Source organism: Scardinius erythrophthalmus (genome assembly GCF_964197995.2).
Source record: "Scardinius erythrophthalmus genome assembly, chromosome: 1".
Lineage (NCBI taxonomy): Eukaryota > Metazoa > Chordata > Actinopteri > Cypriniformes > Leuciscidae > Scardinius > Scardinius erythrophthalmus.
Window position 1 is genome coordinate 60,826,214 of NC_138221.1, and position 14,913 is coordinate 60,841,126.

Below are 14,913 nucleotides of genomic sequence, written 5' to 3' on the forward strand. Positions count from 1 at the left end.
GACAGAAGGAATGCTGTAGCTACAATCATCCAGTTGGTGTTCCCATCTGCATACACTCAAAAAATATTTAGGCCTAAATGTAAGATTTATTTATTTGAAGTGCATATATAACGTGACGGGCTGGTTTAAACGAGCGGTGGAGATGTGTGGAGGATTAAGTCTGGTTTAAACGAGCGGTGGAAATGTGTGGAGGATTAAGTTTTAACTTAAGCTGGATGACAGTCAGTGAATCTCGGAGTGTCTCTGTACCTAGAGATGAATGAGAGAGCTCTTCATCAGAATACCATTATCATAATCAACCATATGCCAGGAACAACAGGATACAAACCGCTCAAATGAGAACAGTGGAAGACGAGAAAGGCCCAAAGGATGTGAAAATGAGCACAAAATGGGAAACAGACTACAGTCACTTTTTCCACATTAGGCTGCAGCTTTGAAATGCACTTATTGGCTGAGTGATTATGGAGACAAAAATACATTTACATTTTCCCTTGACTTCTTGAATAAGGTTTTTATGTCGCTTCGCTAAGGAAATTGCAGTCAACACATCAAAGTTTTAATCTTTTATTTTATCTGTCGCTAATTAAATAGAGTGCAACAGTAGAGCTCCGGAAGTACAAACCTTATTCATTTTCGTCATCCAGATATTGATTTTTAGCAGTAACATAAACCTTTCGAGACAGACCAGCCATGAGCTCAGAGGTTGTTAATTCATGGTATATGCTTCTGTTGAAGCCATGAGTAAGCACAATTTTAACAATAAAAAAATGACACAATTCCCTGTGAAGAACTACACTACCCATAATCCTGAAGAGAGATTCACCAATCAGAGAACTCACTGTATGTGATCAAGTTGTACACTCTCAAACTACTTATATGTATCTAATTTGCAATAAACAGCTATGGTTCAATAGTTCATTCAGTTATGTCATTCACAATTTTTTGCACTATATTTCTAAAACTTTTTTCTTCTGATCAAACTTTGTAATGGTTTGGTTCATGTCTTTACTGGAGACAAGACTTTAATGGAAAATCGTTTCAAAATCTCCTTGGAGAAAATAAATGGCAAAAAAAATGCTGCTGGCACCCAGGCTGCAGAAAACATGGGGGTGTTCACTGCTCTGTACTGCCAAAAAAGACACTTTTCAAGATATTCCCTTTACACTAATTTCATTTTATTAGGATACATTCTGTAACCCATCATTAGAATCTCTATGATGTCTTTTAATGTAGTGCATGCTGAGGATACAGTGGATTAAAGTATAAAACAGACCAAACTGTTTAAAAATGCACTTTCAAATTTAGCTTTTAAAATATATTAAAAGGGACCAACTCTGATTTTTTTTTTTACATGTTCTACATGGTCTTTAGTGTGTAATGTTGCTGTTTGAGTATGAAAAAGGTCTGCAGCGGGAGTTACTCTCTATATCAATGTCCCTATTTCTGAACTCCCTGAAACGCCTCCATTGTAGTCTTGCGTTTTCTTCCGTAGACGAACACGTATTCCTCATTTAAATAATTCCCGCATAAGTCATATACGCAAAATAAAGGGGCGGGGCCTGGTTGAGTTAGTTAGTAGTGTGTTAAAACTTGCGGTTATGGTAAGGGGCGGGACATTTCCCAAACACACTCGAAGCGGTTGACCAATCACAACACACTGATCCAGCCGACCAATCAGAGCACAGTGTTTTCAGAAGGAGGGGCTTCATAGAGACAGGAACTAAACAGAGCGTTACTGACAGACTGGGAAGAGAGGTGCTGCAACAATGGAGAATATGAGGAAAATTATGTTTTATTGAACATTCAAGTTTGAAAACCTTTTCTAGAGCCCAAAAACAACATTAGGACTTTGAAAAAGACAAAATATGGCCTTTTTTAACTTTAAATGTTATATCAAATAACACACTACAGTTAAAATTATAAACAACTACTTCAACATGTACTTTAGTTTGTTAGTCAATGATTTAAAAATTAACTTTAAAGTAAAACTTTTAGAATGTGCACTTTGTAATGTCAAATTGAAAGTCTACTCAAGTGTGTTACGAAACATAGTCATGAAAGTGTCGCTTAAGGGGCACTCAAGTGGCCTTTTATTTTATTATAATATATTATCTGCAAGTACAGCTTTTAAACATATATATACTTTTAAGACGGGAAGTACATTACAAGTGCACATTCAATAAATTGAATGCATGAATGTTTTCCCCAAATTATTATTACATATTCGGGACTTTAGAGACCCAGATCTGTATCTAACACTGATGGATCTCTACCTGTCATGATAATATAAAACTCTCCTGATTTTTTTAATAACAATTAAAACAAAAAATAAAATAAAGCATATTTTGTTACCCTTCAGAGCTCGGAAGGGTTCAGTTTGAGCAGATGTTTCACACCATCATCACTGTCCTCATTTCCCAGTACATTCAACATCTGGCTCATATTCACCATCTCAAACATATTCTCAAAAATATAATTTTCAATATCTTCAAAATCAATATTTTGATCGCTGACGCCTTCTTCAGCAGATCCACCATCAAGTGTCAGTGACACTAATATTTGATTGTGTTCAGCACTTGCTCTACAGTCATTTCAAGTTTTGCTGATGATGCTTCCTATTATTTGATGATTATGTGAAATGTCACTTCATCATTGTGTATCAGACATTGCAACCTTGAGGAATAAAGGTGAATTGCACTTGAGTCATCAGCGACTCAAATATTATTGCGCATATAAAAAATACTTACACTATTACATTCCTTGGGTCATTAGCGACCCTTTACACTTTTTACAAAAAAAATTGAAAACAGACTCTTTATAATTTTATTTTCTTATGTTGTTAATAATGAATAAATTGAGGAATACCAAGAAGGTTGATGTCTAACTTTAAAGAATGAATGAGGGGGAGGGTAGTGAATGACGTCCCGGGTCCATAAAGACCCGAGGAATGTGTTTAAGTGTTAGTAGCTTGAAATGTAGCTAACTACTTTTTCAAAAGAGCTTGACTGTAGTTTAACTATTTGAAATGATGAGTATCTTGTAGTTAAAGTTGCTTGTCCAGGAGGATTAGTATGTAGACCGTAGCCGACGAGGAGGCATGCTAGGTTTGTCCAGGAGGACTAGTATGTAGAAAGTAGCTGACGAGGAGGCATGCTAGGTTTTTAAACAGAGCCGTAACTCCAACATTGCTTTGCTGGTTTACACCCAAAGGTTTTCACTTCTTCTCTTCTCCTCGATCCTTCTCCCTTCCCCCACTGCAACAGCACTTCCTCCAGCGTTACGTAACTCTGCCTCTATTGATCTCCATAGCGATTGCGGGAGCAATGCTTAATCTAATCAGGCAGCAGTGTGTTGGGTCTCAGAGGGGCTCGTGTGGGGAGGAGGAGGACGGGGAGGCTGTAAATCCAGCGAGGCAGAAAAGAGCTCATCATTACAGCACAACGCTAGGCTCATAAAACACACTCATACTGAAGCGTGCAAGAACAGTACACCAGATCTACTGAGAGCATGCATGCACTGTGTTCATGATCGTGACTCGACCTCTCGTGATAGATGTGGATAATTAGTTTCTCGACTAAATGGAATTAACAGTTGCATGTAATTTTTGTGCATAGATATATTTATAAATTGTTTGTGTTTGTTTTCTACTTGTCTGTTGATTCCTTATATGCAGTGGAAATAAAGTATACATACTTAAAGGGTTAGATCACCTCACCACAGAAAAATGTACCCCATGTCATTCCAAACCCGTATGACTTTCTTTCCTCTGCTGAACTAAAAAGAAGATATTTGGAAGAATATGGGTAACCAAAGAGTTGATGGGCCATTTCGATTGATGGTTAGCGTGATTATCTACACCTGTGTGAACTTGAGGAGAACTGACTTCATATATTCACTAGGGGCTGTTTACACGACACCGTTTTCAACTAAAAACGTAAAACTTTTTATGCGTTTTGGCTGTTCGTTCACACAACAACGCAAACTTTTGAAAACGGTTTCCCTTTAAACAACAAAAAAACGTGAATCTCTAAAGACGATGACGTCATGCACATGCATATTACGTGTTCAGTCTATAGTGTTTCAGTGCCATCTAATGGCCTGGCAGCAGAATACAGCGTTTTTAGTCGTTTTCACGGATCCGTGTGAATGGAGATCGTTTTGAAAATGGTGTCGTCTGTACGCGGGAAAACGTTTCCGTTTTAAGCATGCTGGTTTACACCAGCTGATTCAAAGACAATGAGCAGAAAATGATGAAGACAAGTGAAGTAAGTGAAGTTAGTGAAGAGAAAAGCTTGTTTTGCATTTTGAGTACAGATGACACTTGATTTGACTTGGGTTGCCAAATTCAACTCATCTTTGACGCATCTAACTTGTTTTCTCCTCTTTAGTGCTCTTTCCTGCCAAAGTTCTCCATCCACGTTGAGACAAAGTATGAAGACAACAAAGGAGTCAATGACAATGTATGTATACTGCATGTAGAGTGAAGATGTCTGTGTGTTTGTGTATGATTTCATCTTTTCTGGTCTTTTCTCAATTCTCTTTCATCTCTAAATCTTTTCTGTAGCAAGAACCGTTGATCGGTAACTTTGTTTTCCATCAGTTATCTCATTCCACATCAACTAGTAAGCCCAGTAGTTTCTCAGGGTCCTGAGTAATTTAATGAAATAAAACGTAATTAAACTTTTTAGAGTTGTGGGTCTGTCCTTGTTTATGTATTACTTTAATTAGATATGAATTCATTATTAAAGGGATAGTTCACCTTAAAGGTCCCATATTGTCAAAACTGAAATTCATGATAACAGAGGTCAATATAACTACCATATAAGTTTCAAAACAGTCAATCCACAGACAAATGCACACAGCCTGCATAAATTAGCTGTGCCTTGTGACTTCCGTATAAATGCGACGTCTATAAAGCAGTTAAGTGTTTCAAAATCAATGTATAACTAGCTATTAACGTACATATTTTGGAGATTTACATCGAATTTGACAAAAAAGTCTGAGTTTGTTTACAGACATTTTAAATTAGTGTTAACGTTAAATCTGCGTGCAGCATTGATGAAATGGTAACTATAATACTCTTACAATAACGGCGAAAGTAAGGAGGTGGTTGTTTGTCTCCTGTCGTCAGCGATGCGGGGTCTGAGTCTGGCTCGAACATATAAGGCCGGATAACATTTCACTCAGCAATGCCCATCATTACAGGTGTTTTATTGACCTTACTCGTGAGCATCACCAAGCCCACAGCAGGCTACAGCATACATGACCCTAGTTACCTGTGGTTGGCCTGGCCGTGCGTCACTCAGAAAACAACAGGCCAATCAGAAGAGAGGCTCATGAATATTAATTAGACAGGCCAAAATCGGCCTGTTCTCAGCAGAGCTCCTGAGAAAGGAGCTGTAAAAATATACTGGGATGGTTTTTGGTACTTATACCGCAAATATATATTCTTACGGACATCAAAACCTAAAATAAAACTTCAGAAAAGTATACAATATGGGACCTTTAAAATGAATATTCTGTCATCAGTTACTCACCATCTTTACTTACCAGATCATAGGATGTCACGCACAAATCTTTTGTGCATATTCACACACTTTTATGGTGCACTTTTGTTTTGGTGCTCAACAGTACCTGATCTCTGAATACTGTTGCATTTGGGCAGAAACCAGAGTTGATATTGTGGCTTTATTTGGACCAAATCCAATGTTTGGATGAACATTTTTTGGTCCTTAGACTTCCACACAAGATATATATATACATGTTTTAATATTTAGACCCCTTCTATTATTGATTGCTATCAGAATGTGAAGAGAGTTTCAACCAGTATAGCAAAAAGTGTTTATATAAAAATGACCTACCCTACCTTTTCATTGGTTAAATATTTGCAAAACCCACAAACAGATGTAAAGGGTGACCAATAGTAATGTTTTATGGAGGTTTCCGCCCAACATCGACAATATTTTTCATTGTGTTGAAAAGAGGAGGTTGGACATTCTGTTGAACATCTGTTAAGAAACTCCTCTATTTAAATCTGTTAAATACACACAAGCCAAAAATCGCTGATGATTTGAGATGGGATTTGCCTCGGACTGAGTTCTGTGTAAGTTTGACTTTTTGAAGAAATGCTGGCCTGCAGTCGGTCGCAGTCTCCGTACACATGCTCACTCGCTTAGAAAGAATTTCTCTTCGTTTTCTTCCTTTGCTCTTGGCATCGAGTGACACTTTCATCCTCTGCCCCAAATGAGAGCTTTTTAAGATCACTGACTGCAGGTGGATAGTTCTTCCTCTCCTGTGATCAGTTTGAGGCGTGTGTTTGAAGATCTAACATTTGCAAATGACGTGCTTGAACTTACAGTGATTAAATGTACCGCTGACAGGGTTTTTTGTGCGTGTGTTCACTGAGTGATGGGATGAGGTAGTGACAGCCAACATTGTTCTCCAGTATTGCACTACCGAGAATATATCTTGGAATACAGTAAGTTGGATTGTCATACCAAGTGCTGCACTGAAAAACAAATGAAAAAGGAGACTAATGATGTTGTGGGTGCTGGATGGTCCGCCTCAGGCCTGTTTCTGCATCTACAGGTGAGAATTAGCAGAACGCTGCACTCTTTCTCCATCTGTGCTGAGTTACCAACACTTCTTTAGTAACCGTGGCTGATGAGCAGGAAATCTCATTTGATTAGCCTTGTCCATGGTGCTGAAATCAACACATCAGGGTCAGGCCAATGCTGAATGACATCACGCGCAACAGTGATACCTTGTGAAAACATTCAAATGCATGATTTTATTTCAGCATCATTATGTGCTATTTCAGCAATGAAAGCTATCCAGAGCATCAGTTTTTATCAGGTTTTCCTGCCTCATTTCTCTGTCTCTTGCACCATTAATCCTTCTATTTTAACAAGACGCCGGTTCCCGCTGAGGAGAGGCAGCATGATGCTGTAGTGTTCGTTAGGTGTGGGCAGTGTTAGAATCACTTTGAATTTCAGCTAAAAGCCTTTCAGTTTCATCTGACCACAAAAATCTTTTCCCACATCACAGATGGATCACCATTATGCATTTTGACCTGAAAATTTAACTTTTTTATTTTTTTAAACGTGTTTCTAGGCCTGGCTGTTTTTCCCCATTCCACTTTCAGTGCAAAAACATGAGACATGGACAGTGGCTAGGTTTCCATCCAAAGTTGCGCATTTAATTTATTCCCATAATTGGAATATTGCATAAAACATTTGAGAATAAAGCACCATTTCCATTCCATGTCTTCAAGAGATTAAATCGTTAAAGTTATGTAATCACATCGACTGTTGAGGCAAAGTCACGTGAGTTTTTTTTTATTGCACATGGAGGGATTTCGATGTGTAAATGTGAATGATTCTGTAAATGTATTTCCATTGTAGTGTCGTCTTATGGGATAAAAAATTCAGCATTTTTAGGATTTATGCGCATCCTGGCATTTCCATCCAGCGTTTCTTTTTTTTAATGCAATATTCCAAAATGCGCATAAAAATAGATGGAAATATAGCTACAGTAGTTAAACACTATCCACCTTATTTTGAACGTAAGAGCGCCACGACCATTTGTAACTTGAGAATGTGTCTGGCTTTCGGTGTCATTCGCTTGCAGTTATTTTTCTGTACAAAAAAAAGTCGATGCAAATTTGTATTTCTTATCATATTATTTTAACTTAACTTATCTTCTCACACACTGGTTTGTAACACAAATAGTTTTATCGTTTACTGCACTTTTATTCTTAGTTTATTTAGGATTTTACCCTCTTCCTCATGAATCGGTAGTCTCGCACATTCACAGAAAATATTCACCTTATATTCCAATGCGGAAGCAAGCTATGTCCAAAAATATTTCTTACTGTATATGTGCTTGTCGAGCATTCAGTTACAGAACCATGGGCACTTCTTTCAATTTCTATTTTGGGAAGACTTTCCACTAGACGTTGGAAAATGGATGAAGGGATTTGCTTCCATTCGGACACACAAGCAGCAGTGAAGTCCGGCACTAATGTTTGGCGATGGGTCTTTCTCCTGAAGCTGTTCAGTGGGGTCCAGGGGCCGGTTGCACCAGCTGTGCATAAGTTACAACTTAGCCTAGTTTTGACGTAAATGGACACCAAGTTACAACTTACGCACTACTAAATATTTTTGCGTTGCACCATTACACTTAGTTGAAGCGTAACTCTACGTATAAACTTTTTTTTTTTTTTTTTTTAAAGGTTTGCTTTGGAAATTGTTTGGAAAACCCATTTATGGGAATGGAAGAAATATTATCTTTAAGATGTGTGTGACGATCACATGACAGTAAAAGAGAACACACTAACCTAATATTCTAATATGGAATTGTATTGGAATGGTAAAGAGTGTTGGTACGTGACAGGAGGTGTCACCAGTTCTCAGTGATATGTGTCGGGTCCCCGCTATGATAACGGGAACCTAGTGTTCCTGTATCTTTCTCTATTGGATTTTATGCTTCTAATTGAAACTTAGAAGTCATAAAATGGTTCAGGTCATACTTAGAAGGGAGAGGTTATTAGGAGACCATAAGTCTGAGTGGACATCCATGACATGCGGAGTCCCTCAAGGCTCAATTCTTGCGCCACTCCTCTTCAACCTGTATATGCTCCCAATGAGCCAAATAATGAGAGAGAACCAAATTGCTTACCACAGCTATGCAGACGACACACAGCTCTACTTAGCCCTATTGCCTAACGATTACAGCCCCATTGACTCCCTGTGCCAATGCATCGATGAAGTCAACAGTTGGATGTGTCAAAACTTTCTTCAGTTAAACAAAGACAAAACTGAAGTCATTGCGTTTGGAAACAAAGATGAAGTTCTCAAGGTGAACGCATACCTTCACTCTAGGGGTCAAACAACTAAAAATCAAGTCAGGAATCTTGGTGTGACACTAGAGTCAGACCTTAGTTTCAGTAGTCATGTCAAAGCAATAACTAAATCAGCATACTATCATCTGAAAAATATTGCAAGAATTAGATGCTTTGTTTCCAGACAAGACTTAGAGAAACTTGTTCATGCTTTCATCACCAGCAGGGTGGATTATTGTAATGGACTCGTCACTGGCCTTCCCAAAAAGACCATAAGACAGTTGCAGCTCATACAGAACGCAGAGCAGAACCAGAAAATATGAACGCATAACACCAGTCCTCAGGTCTTTACACAGGCTCCCAGTTACATTTAGGATTGATTTTAAAGTATTATTACTGGTATATAAATCACTCAATGGCCTAGGACCTCAATATATTGCAGATATGCTCACTGAATATAAGCCCAACAGATAACTCAGCTAGAAATACCAAGGGTTCACTCTAAGCATGGCGAGTCCGCTTTTAGCTATTATGCTGGAACCAGCTTCCTGAAGAGATCAGACATGCTCCTACAGTAGTCACATTCAAATCCAGACTCAAAACACGTTTAGCTGTGCATTTACTGAATGAGCACTGTGCCGCTGTGCGTCCGACTGATTACACTATTTTATTTCTCCATCCTCCTTTTGATTCTAAACTCAAATGGCACTGAAAATTGGATAAGAGACTAACATAAATTACTTAATTTGGGGAAATTGAGAGATGAAGCCATGCTGATGAGCTGGGTCTGTGGTGGAGTAGTGAGTTTGTGTCAATTAAACTTGAGGTTCTGTGGGGTGCGGACCGGATCGACTCCATTCCTAGAGCTTCCGAACAAATGGGTTTTTAGGGGTGTGGACTGATGGGGCAGTGAACCCGAGGAGTCAGTCCTAGAGCACCTCCTGTCCTATTTTAGGGAAAAATCGGGTCTATTGGAGACGTCAAATAGATTTTTTAGGCACGTCGAAAGATCACGACAGACACAGTACAATCCACATGGGATAATCTCAAAGTATAACAAGCAGCTGTACAAAATATGATACACCAGTGTTTTGCCAGTATATCTTTAATTATTTTAATAACTGTATCCACTGTACATCCAACTGACTGCACTGTATTCTTCCTTTTGATTCTAAAATGAACTCAATTGGCATTGAGAACTGGGTAAGAGAGAAACATAAACCACTTAATTGGGGAAATTGAGAGATGAAGCCATGCTGATGAGCTGGGTCTGTGGTGGAGTAGTGAGTTTGTGTCAGTTAAACTCGAGGTTCTGTGGGGTGCGGACCGGATCGACTCCATTCCTAGAGCTTCCAAACAAATGGGTTTTTACGTCAAATGGGTTTTTACGTTATTGACGTCCAATGGAATTCTTAGGCGTGCCGAATAAACACCACAGACACAGTGTAAGAGTAAAACTATATGCAAAAAAGATACACCAGTTGTGCCAGATGAGAACCTACTAGCTATTCTATGTATCATCTTTTTACTACTTTAATTCATTTTACTCTAATTCATTTTATAACTATCATTTATCTCTTTTAATTCCTTATATAACTGTTCTAATTTCCCTTGCTTTTATTTTGTGCTTATTTTCTATGCAATCATTAAATCGTATTTAATGGAAACTTATTTTTTACCGTTAGTTGCGTGAGGCAAAGGAAGTTAGAATGAAGGATAAACTGAAATTCACAGCATTTCAACACAACTTCTGCTCGCGTATTTAAAGGCTGGTATTGGATCATTGAGAGTAAACTTCATATTATGCGACTATGCGTTACTTTACAAAGAGCTTACAACCTACTAGCTACGTTCTGCCTTATGAATGAATGGTGCGACGGAAAAAAGTACAGAGTTAGTTACAAACTAGCTAGTGTTTACTTGGTTTCTAGTGTGGACTTTACGTTCCAGTTGAAGAAAGATCTTACGAACGACTGGTGCAACCCTACCCAGGTGTGGACCCTGCACAGGCCAATCAGGTTCTTCCACACCAGACTCCGTAAATGATTTCTTTATGAACCTTGCTTTTTTTCTTAATCAACCACAGTCATGTGGTTGATTCATGGTGCAGCACTTTGAAGTCTTCAGTGAAGAGATATTTGAACCTCCACCTCCTCATTTGTCTCTTGTCGTTTTGCACCTGCAGAACTCTGTGTGCATCTGTAAGAGGAGAAAACACAAATCCTTGATCTGTATTCCGCCTCTTCATTGGCGTGAGAGGCTGTTTGTGAATTATTATTTTTTCCCCTACATTTGAGCCATGTTGGCTTCTTTGAAGTCTAAAGCGTGCACTCCAGCATGCATTAGTCTGCGTTGAAGCGTCTGCGTCTACTTTAATGTTGCTTATCACCACCATTGGGAGTCTTTAGAGTTTGTTGTAGATTTGTTCTCCGGCTTCGATAAACAAGCTTGTCCGAGTTTCGTGCTTTGACTCCGTGAGGATTTCACCGTTTGGTTACATCTCAGAAATGAAGGCTGATATTTATTAGAGCCATCATTCAAGTCCTTTTCAAATTTCCCTTTTTTGTCTTCCTCCCTATCTCTCTTGATAAGGTCCACCATAGCTTGTTTTTATAAAATATTCAGCTACTGTCATGTCACCCCCTCTTTTATTCTTTGTTTTTACAATTTCAGGACATCCATTCCTTGCTCTCACAGCTAGTGCACTCTCCTTTTGTGTCTGCATTTTAAAATAAAGAGGTTTTATACGTTTCTGTCCATGTCATCCCTGAAGCTTATGTCACTTGGATGCGAAAAGAATTACAATGTAATTGGCTAAGCCACACAAGTGACAGACAACAGGAGAGCCGTTTTCTCACCTGAAAGCACCTGATCCTTTGAAGCAAAGCCCTCTCACCCATTAGAGTCTTTGTTCGGCTGCGAGCACTGGTGCTCCCGGATGAGTGGCAGCCCATGCAATGAATGCACTCGCTGACAGCGACTCGCGTGCAGACCGAGAGCTCCTTCCAGTGGACAGCATCGAGTCTGCAGCTGTAGAAGTGCTGGAGTCTGCTGAGGATTCCTGGGTCTCTCTTTACTATTAATTCAAAAAAGAAATAGGGCACACATCCACAAAACTTTAGGAAGGTGCTCGATCAAATAAAGCATCAAACTCAAAATAAAATCGGCACACTGCCACTTCTCCTCCCAAGAATTTATTAAAAAGAACAACGTTTCGACCCAAAGGGTCTTTGTCAGACAAGCAACAATCATAGAAAGGTACAATTTATATCGGTGTGAACCATCACACCTGACCTCCTTAGTGAACTAATTACCCAATCATCCAATGCAGTAACGACCTAATCAATCACAAATATAACCACTTCGTGGAGGATCTTTACAAAAGTGACTAATTGTGGGATCAGATCCCACAATTAGTCACTTTTGTAAATGTTGTGGGTCGATCAGATCCCACAATTAGTCACTTTTGTAAAGATCCTCCACGATTTGCACATAAACGAGCTCCTAATATACGGCGTATGGTGGTGAGAGCTGACCAAGGGTGTGATCATCCAAGCAATCCCTTTCCAGTCCCTGATGGTATTTATAGGTGTGGACAATGTGCACAATGTAATTTCACAAATAAATGTCACACTTTTAGCCATCCTCATTCTGGGAAACAGTTAAAAATTAAGGGAATAATTTCGTGTAACACCAAAAACGTAATTTATATGATCAAATGCCCATGTGGTTTAGCATACATGGGTAAAACGCACCGTTGTTTGAAAACTCGCATTGCAGAACATAAAATAATAAGTGTTTGAATGACCAAAAGAACTCCATTGCTGTTCATTTCAACTGTTGACTCTTCGCTACTTGGTATAGAACTAGTAAGAGTACCCAGAAGGGATGGTGACATTAATAAGATCTTACTTTTGGGTCGAAACATTGTTCTTTTCAATAAATTCTTGGGAGCAGAAGTGGCAGTGTGCTCTCTTTACTATTACCCACAACAGAGAGACTTGTGTGTGTGTATATTTATAGTTATATCCAGGTGACAAATGGACAAGCTTGTTTTCGCACTGAGAGAGATTTGCTGCAGCAAAGCAACCAGACATCATTCACTGTCAGTAAGAGTCAAAGATTTGTGATGTGGCAAAGATGAGCTGCTAAGCTTGGAATACACCATTACTTTTAAAATCTGAATACATTTTAAAACACTAGGGGGCAGATTTACTAAACGGGGCAAATTAGTGTGAGAGCGCAATTCCAAAACAACACCAATGGGAGTGGAAAGTTCTGCATGTGATCTACAGCCGACACGCAAATTAAAGAACACAGACACAGTCGGATCATTTCCATTATAATGACCAACGCAATCTACCAGGTAGCGTCTGGTTTAAGACGTGCTTTTTTTGGGCGGTAAATAATGGCGCAAACACCAGTACATTGACGGGCGCAAACCTTAATAAATCACCTTGCATGATTTCATTTAAATACTCTCCTCCCATAAATTTTGCGCCTGAAAGGGAAACTCCTACAAATGCATATGCAATAAGGTCAGAGGTCAAAACTAACCCTGTCCACACCTTTTCAGCGCTAATTTTTCACTGTGTGTCTTGACAGTAGTTTTTTAACGCCAGAAGAGGGTTTGCGTTGGCGCAAGCTGTTAGTAAATCTGACCTAAGCGTCATATTTTCGAACTGTAAATGATTGCAGAGGAAAAACTGGGCATTATACACTAAACGACTGAGGATCACACACATTACCAGACTAGTAATGCCGCTTATACTGGTCAACTATCACCCTGTAGCCCAAGACTGGTTGCCCACTGAAGCTAAGCAGGGTTGAGCCAGGTTAGTACCTAGATGAGAGACCTCCTGGGAACACCAGGTGTTTGCTGGTAGAGGTGTTAGTGAGGCCAATAGGCTCACCCTGTGGTCTGTGTGTGGCCTAACGCCCCAGTGTAGTGACGGGGACACTATACTGTCAAAGAGCATCGTCCTTCGGATGAGACGTCCCAGGGGTGTAACCCCCGCATCCTGGCCAAATTTGCCTCCTAATCATTCCCATATGTGACCCTGGACCACAAGTCGCACAGGTATATTTGTGGCAATAGCCAACAATACATTGTATGGGTCAAAATTATCAAATTTTCTTTTATGCCAAAAATCATTAGGATATTAAGTAAAGATCATGTTCCATGAAGATATTTTGTACATTTCCTACCGTAAATATATAAAACATGTATTTTTGTGAGTGAATGCAGCACAATCGCCAACATAAATGATCAACTTTAAAGGAGATTTTCTCAATGTTTCGATTTTTTTGCACCCTCAGATTCCAGATTTTCAAATAGTTGTATCTCGGCCAAATAGTGTCATATCCTAACAAACCATACCAGCTTATTTATTCAGCTTTCAGATGATGTATAAATCTCAATTTGAAAAAAATGGACCCATGTGACTGGTTTTGTGGTCCAGGGTCACATATATACTGATTGACTTCATCGCTTCATTCGGCTTTGAGTGCAGAGAAAAGTGCTATATAAATGTAACAAATTATTATTATTAATGTTATGATTGACATAGAACAAGCTTAGTTGAATGTAAAGTTCACGGATTTTGAAAAATTGCACTCATTGTATCAGTATGGGAACTTCTAAACCTGACTGTCTTTCTTGGCAGACTGTTTAAAGTCCCCCTCTAGTCAATAATCATATCCCTTAAAACTCATCTTTGATCCCCAAAATGACATATTTAAAAGGTTTTTCCTGTGAAAAAAATTCTTCATGTCTTAAAATAGCTTGAATGTAACTCTACACCCTTGCCTCATTTAGTATACGCGGTTCTATGAATATGCAAATTAGCCCCGTCTCCACCCACTCAACATTAAAAGCTTGATTTTCACCACAGGGGGACTTTCAATTTTTTATTTGCAACATGTATCAGACTCCCCGACTGTGGGTGTGACGTCTGAGAATAACTAACAACCAAATAATACAGCAACTTTGCGACCTTCAGTTAATCTGTTCATCTATAAAACGTGAATGCAATGAGCCACAACGACAAGATGTTTTATTGGTTGCTTGG

The 14,913-nt window shown here is 39.0% G+C and overlaps 1 protein-coding gene across 1 annotated transcript in view; it reads left to right on the forward strand.

Moving 5' to 3' along the window:
* pitpnc1a (phosphatidylinositol transfer protein cytoplasmic 1a) overlaps nucleotides 1-14,913 on the forward strand; it is a 101,023-nt gene that overhangs the window by 78,129 nt on the left and 7,981 nt on the right. The window contains exon 5 of the mRNA XM_081362986.1: nucleotides 4,389-4,460. Within this exon, the coding sequence (XP_081219112.1) occupies nucleotides 4,389-4,460 (72 nt within the window). The remainder of the gene's footprint in view (nucleotides 1-4,388; nucleotides 4,461-14,913) is intronic.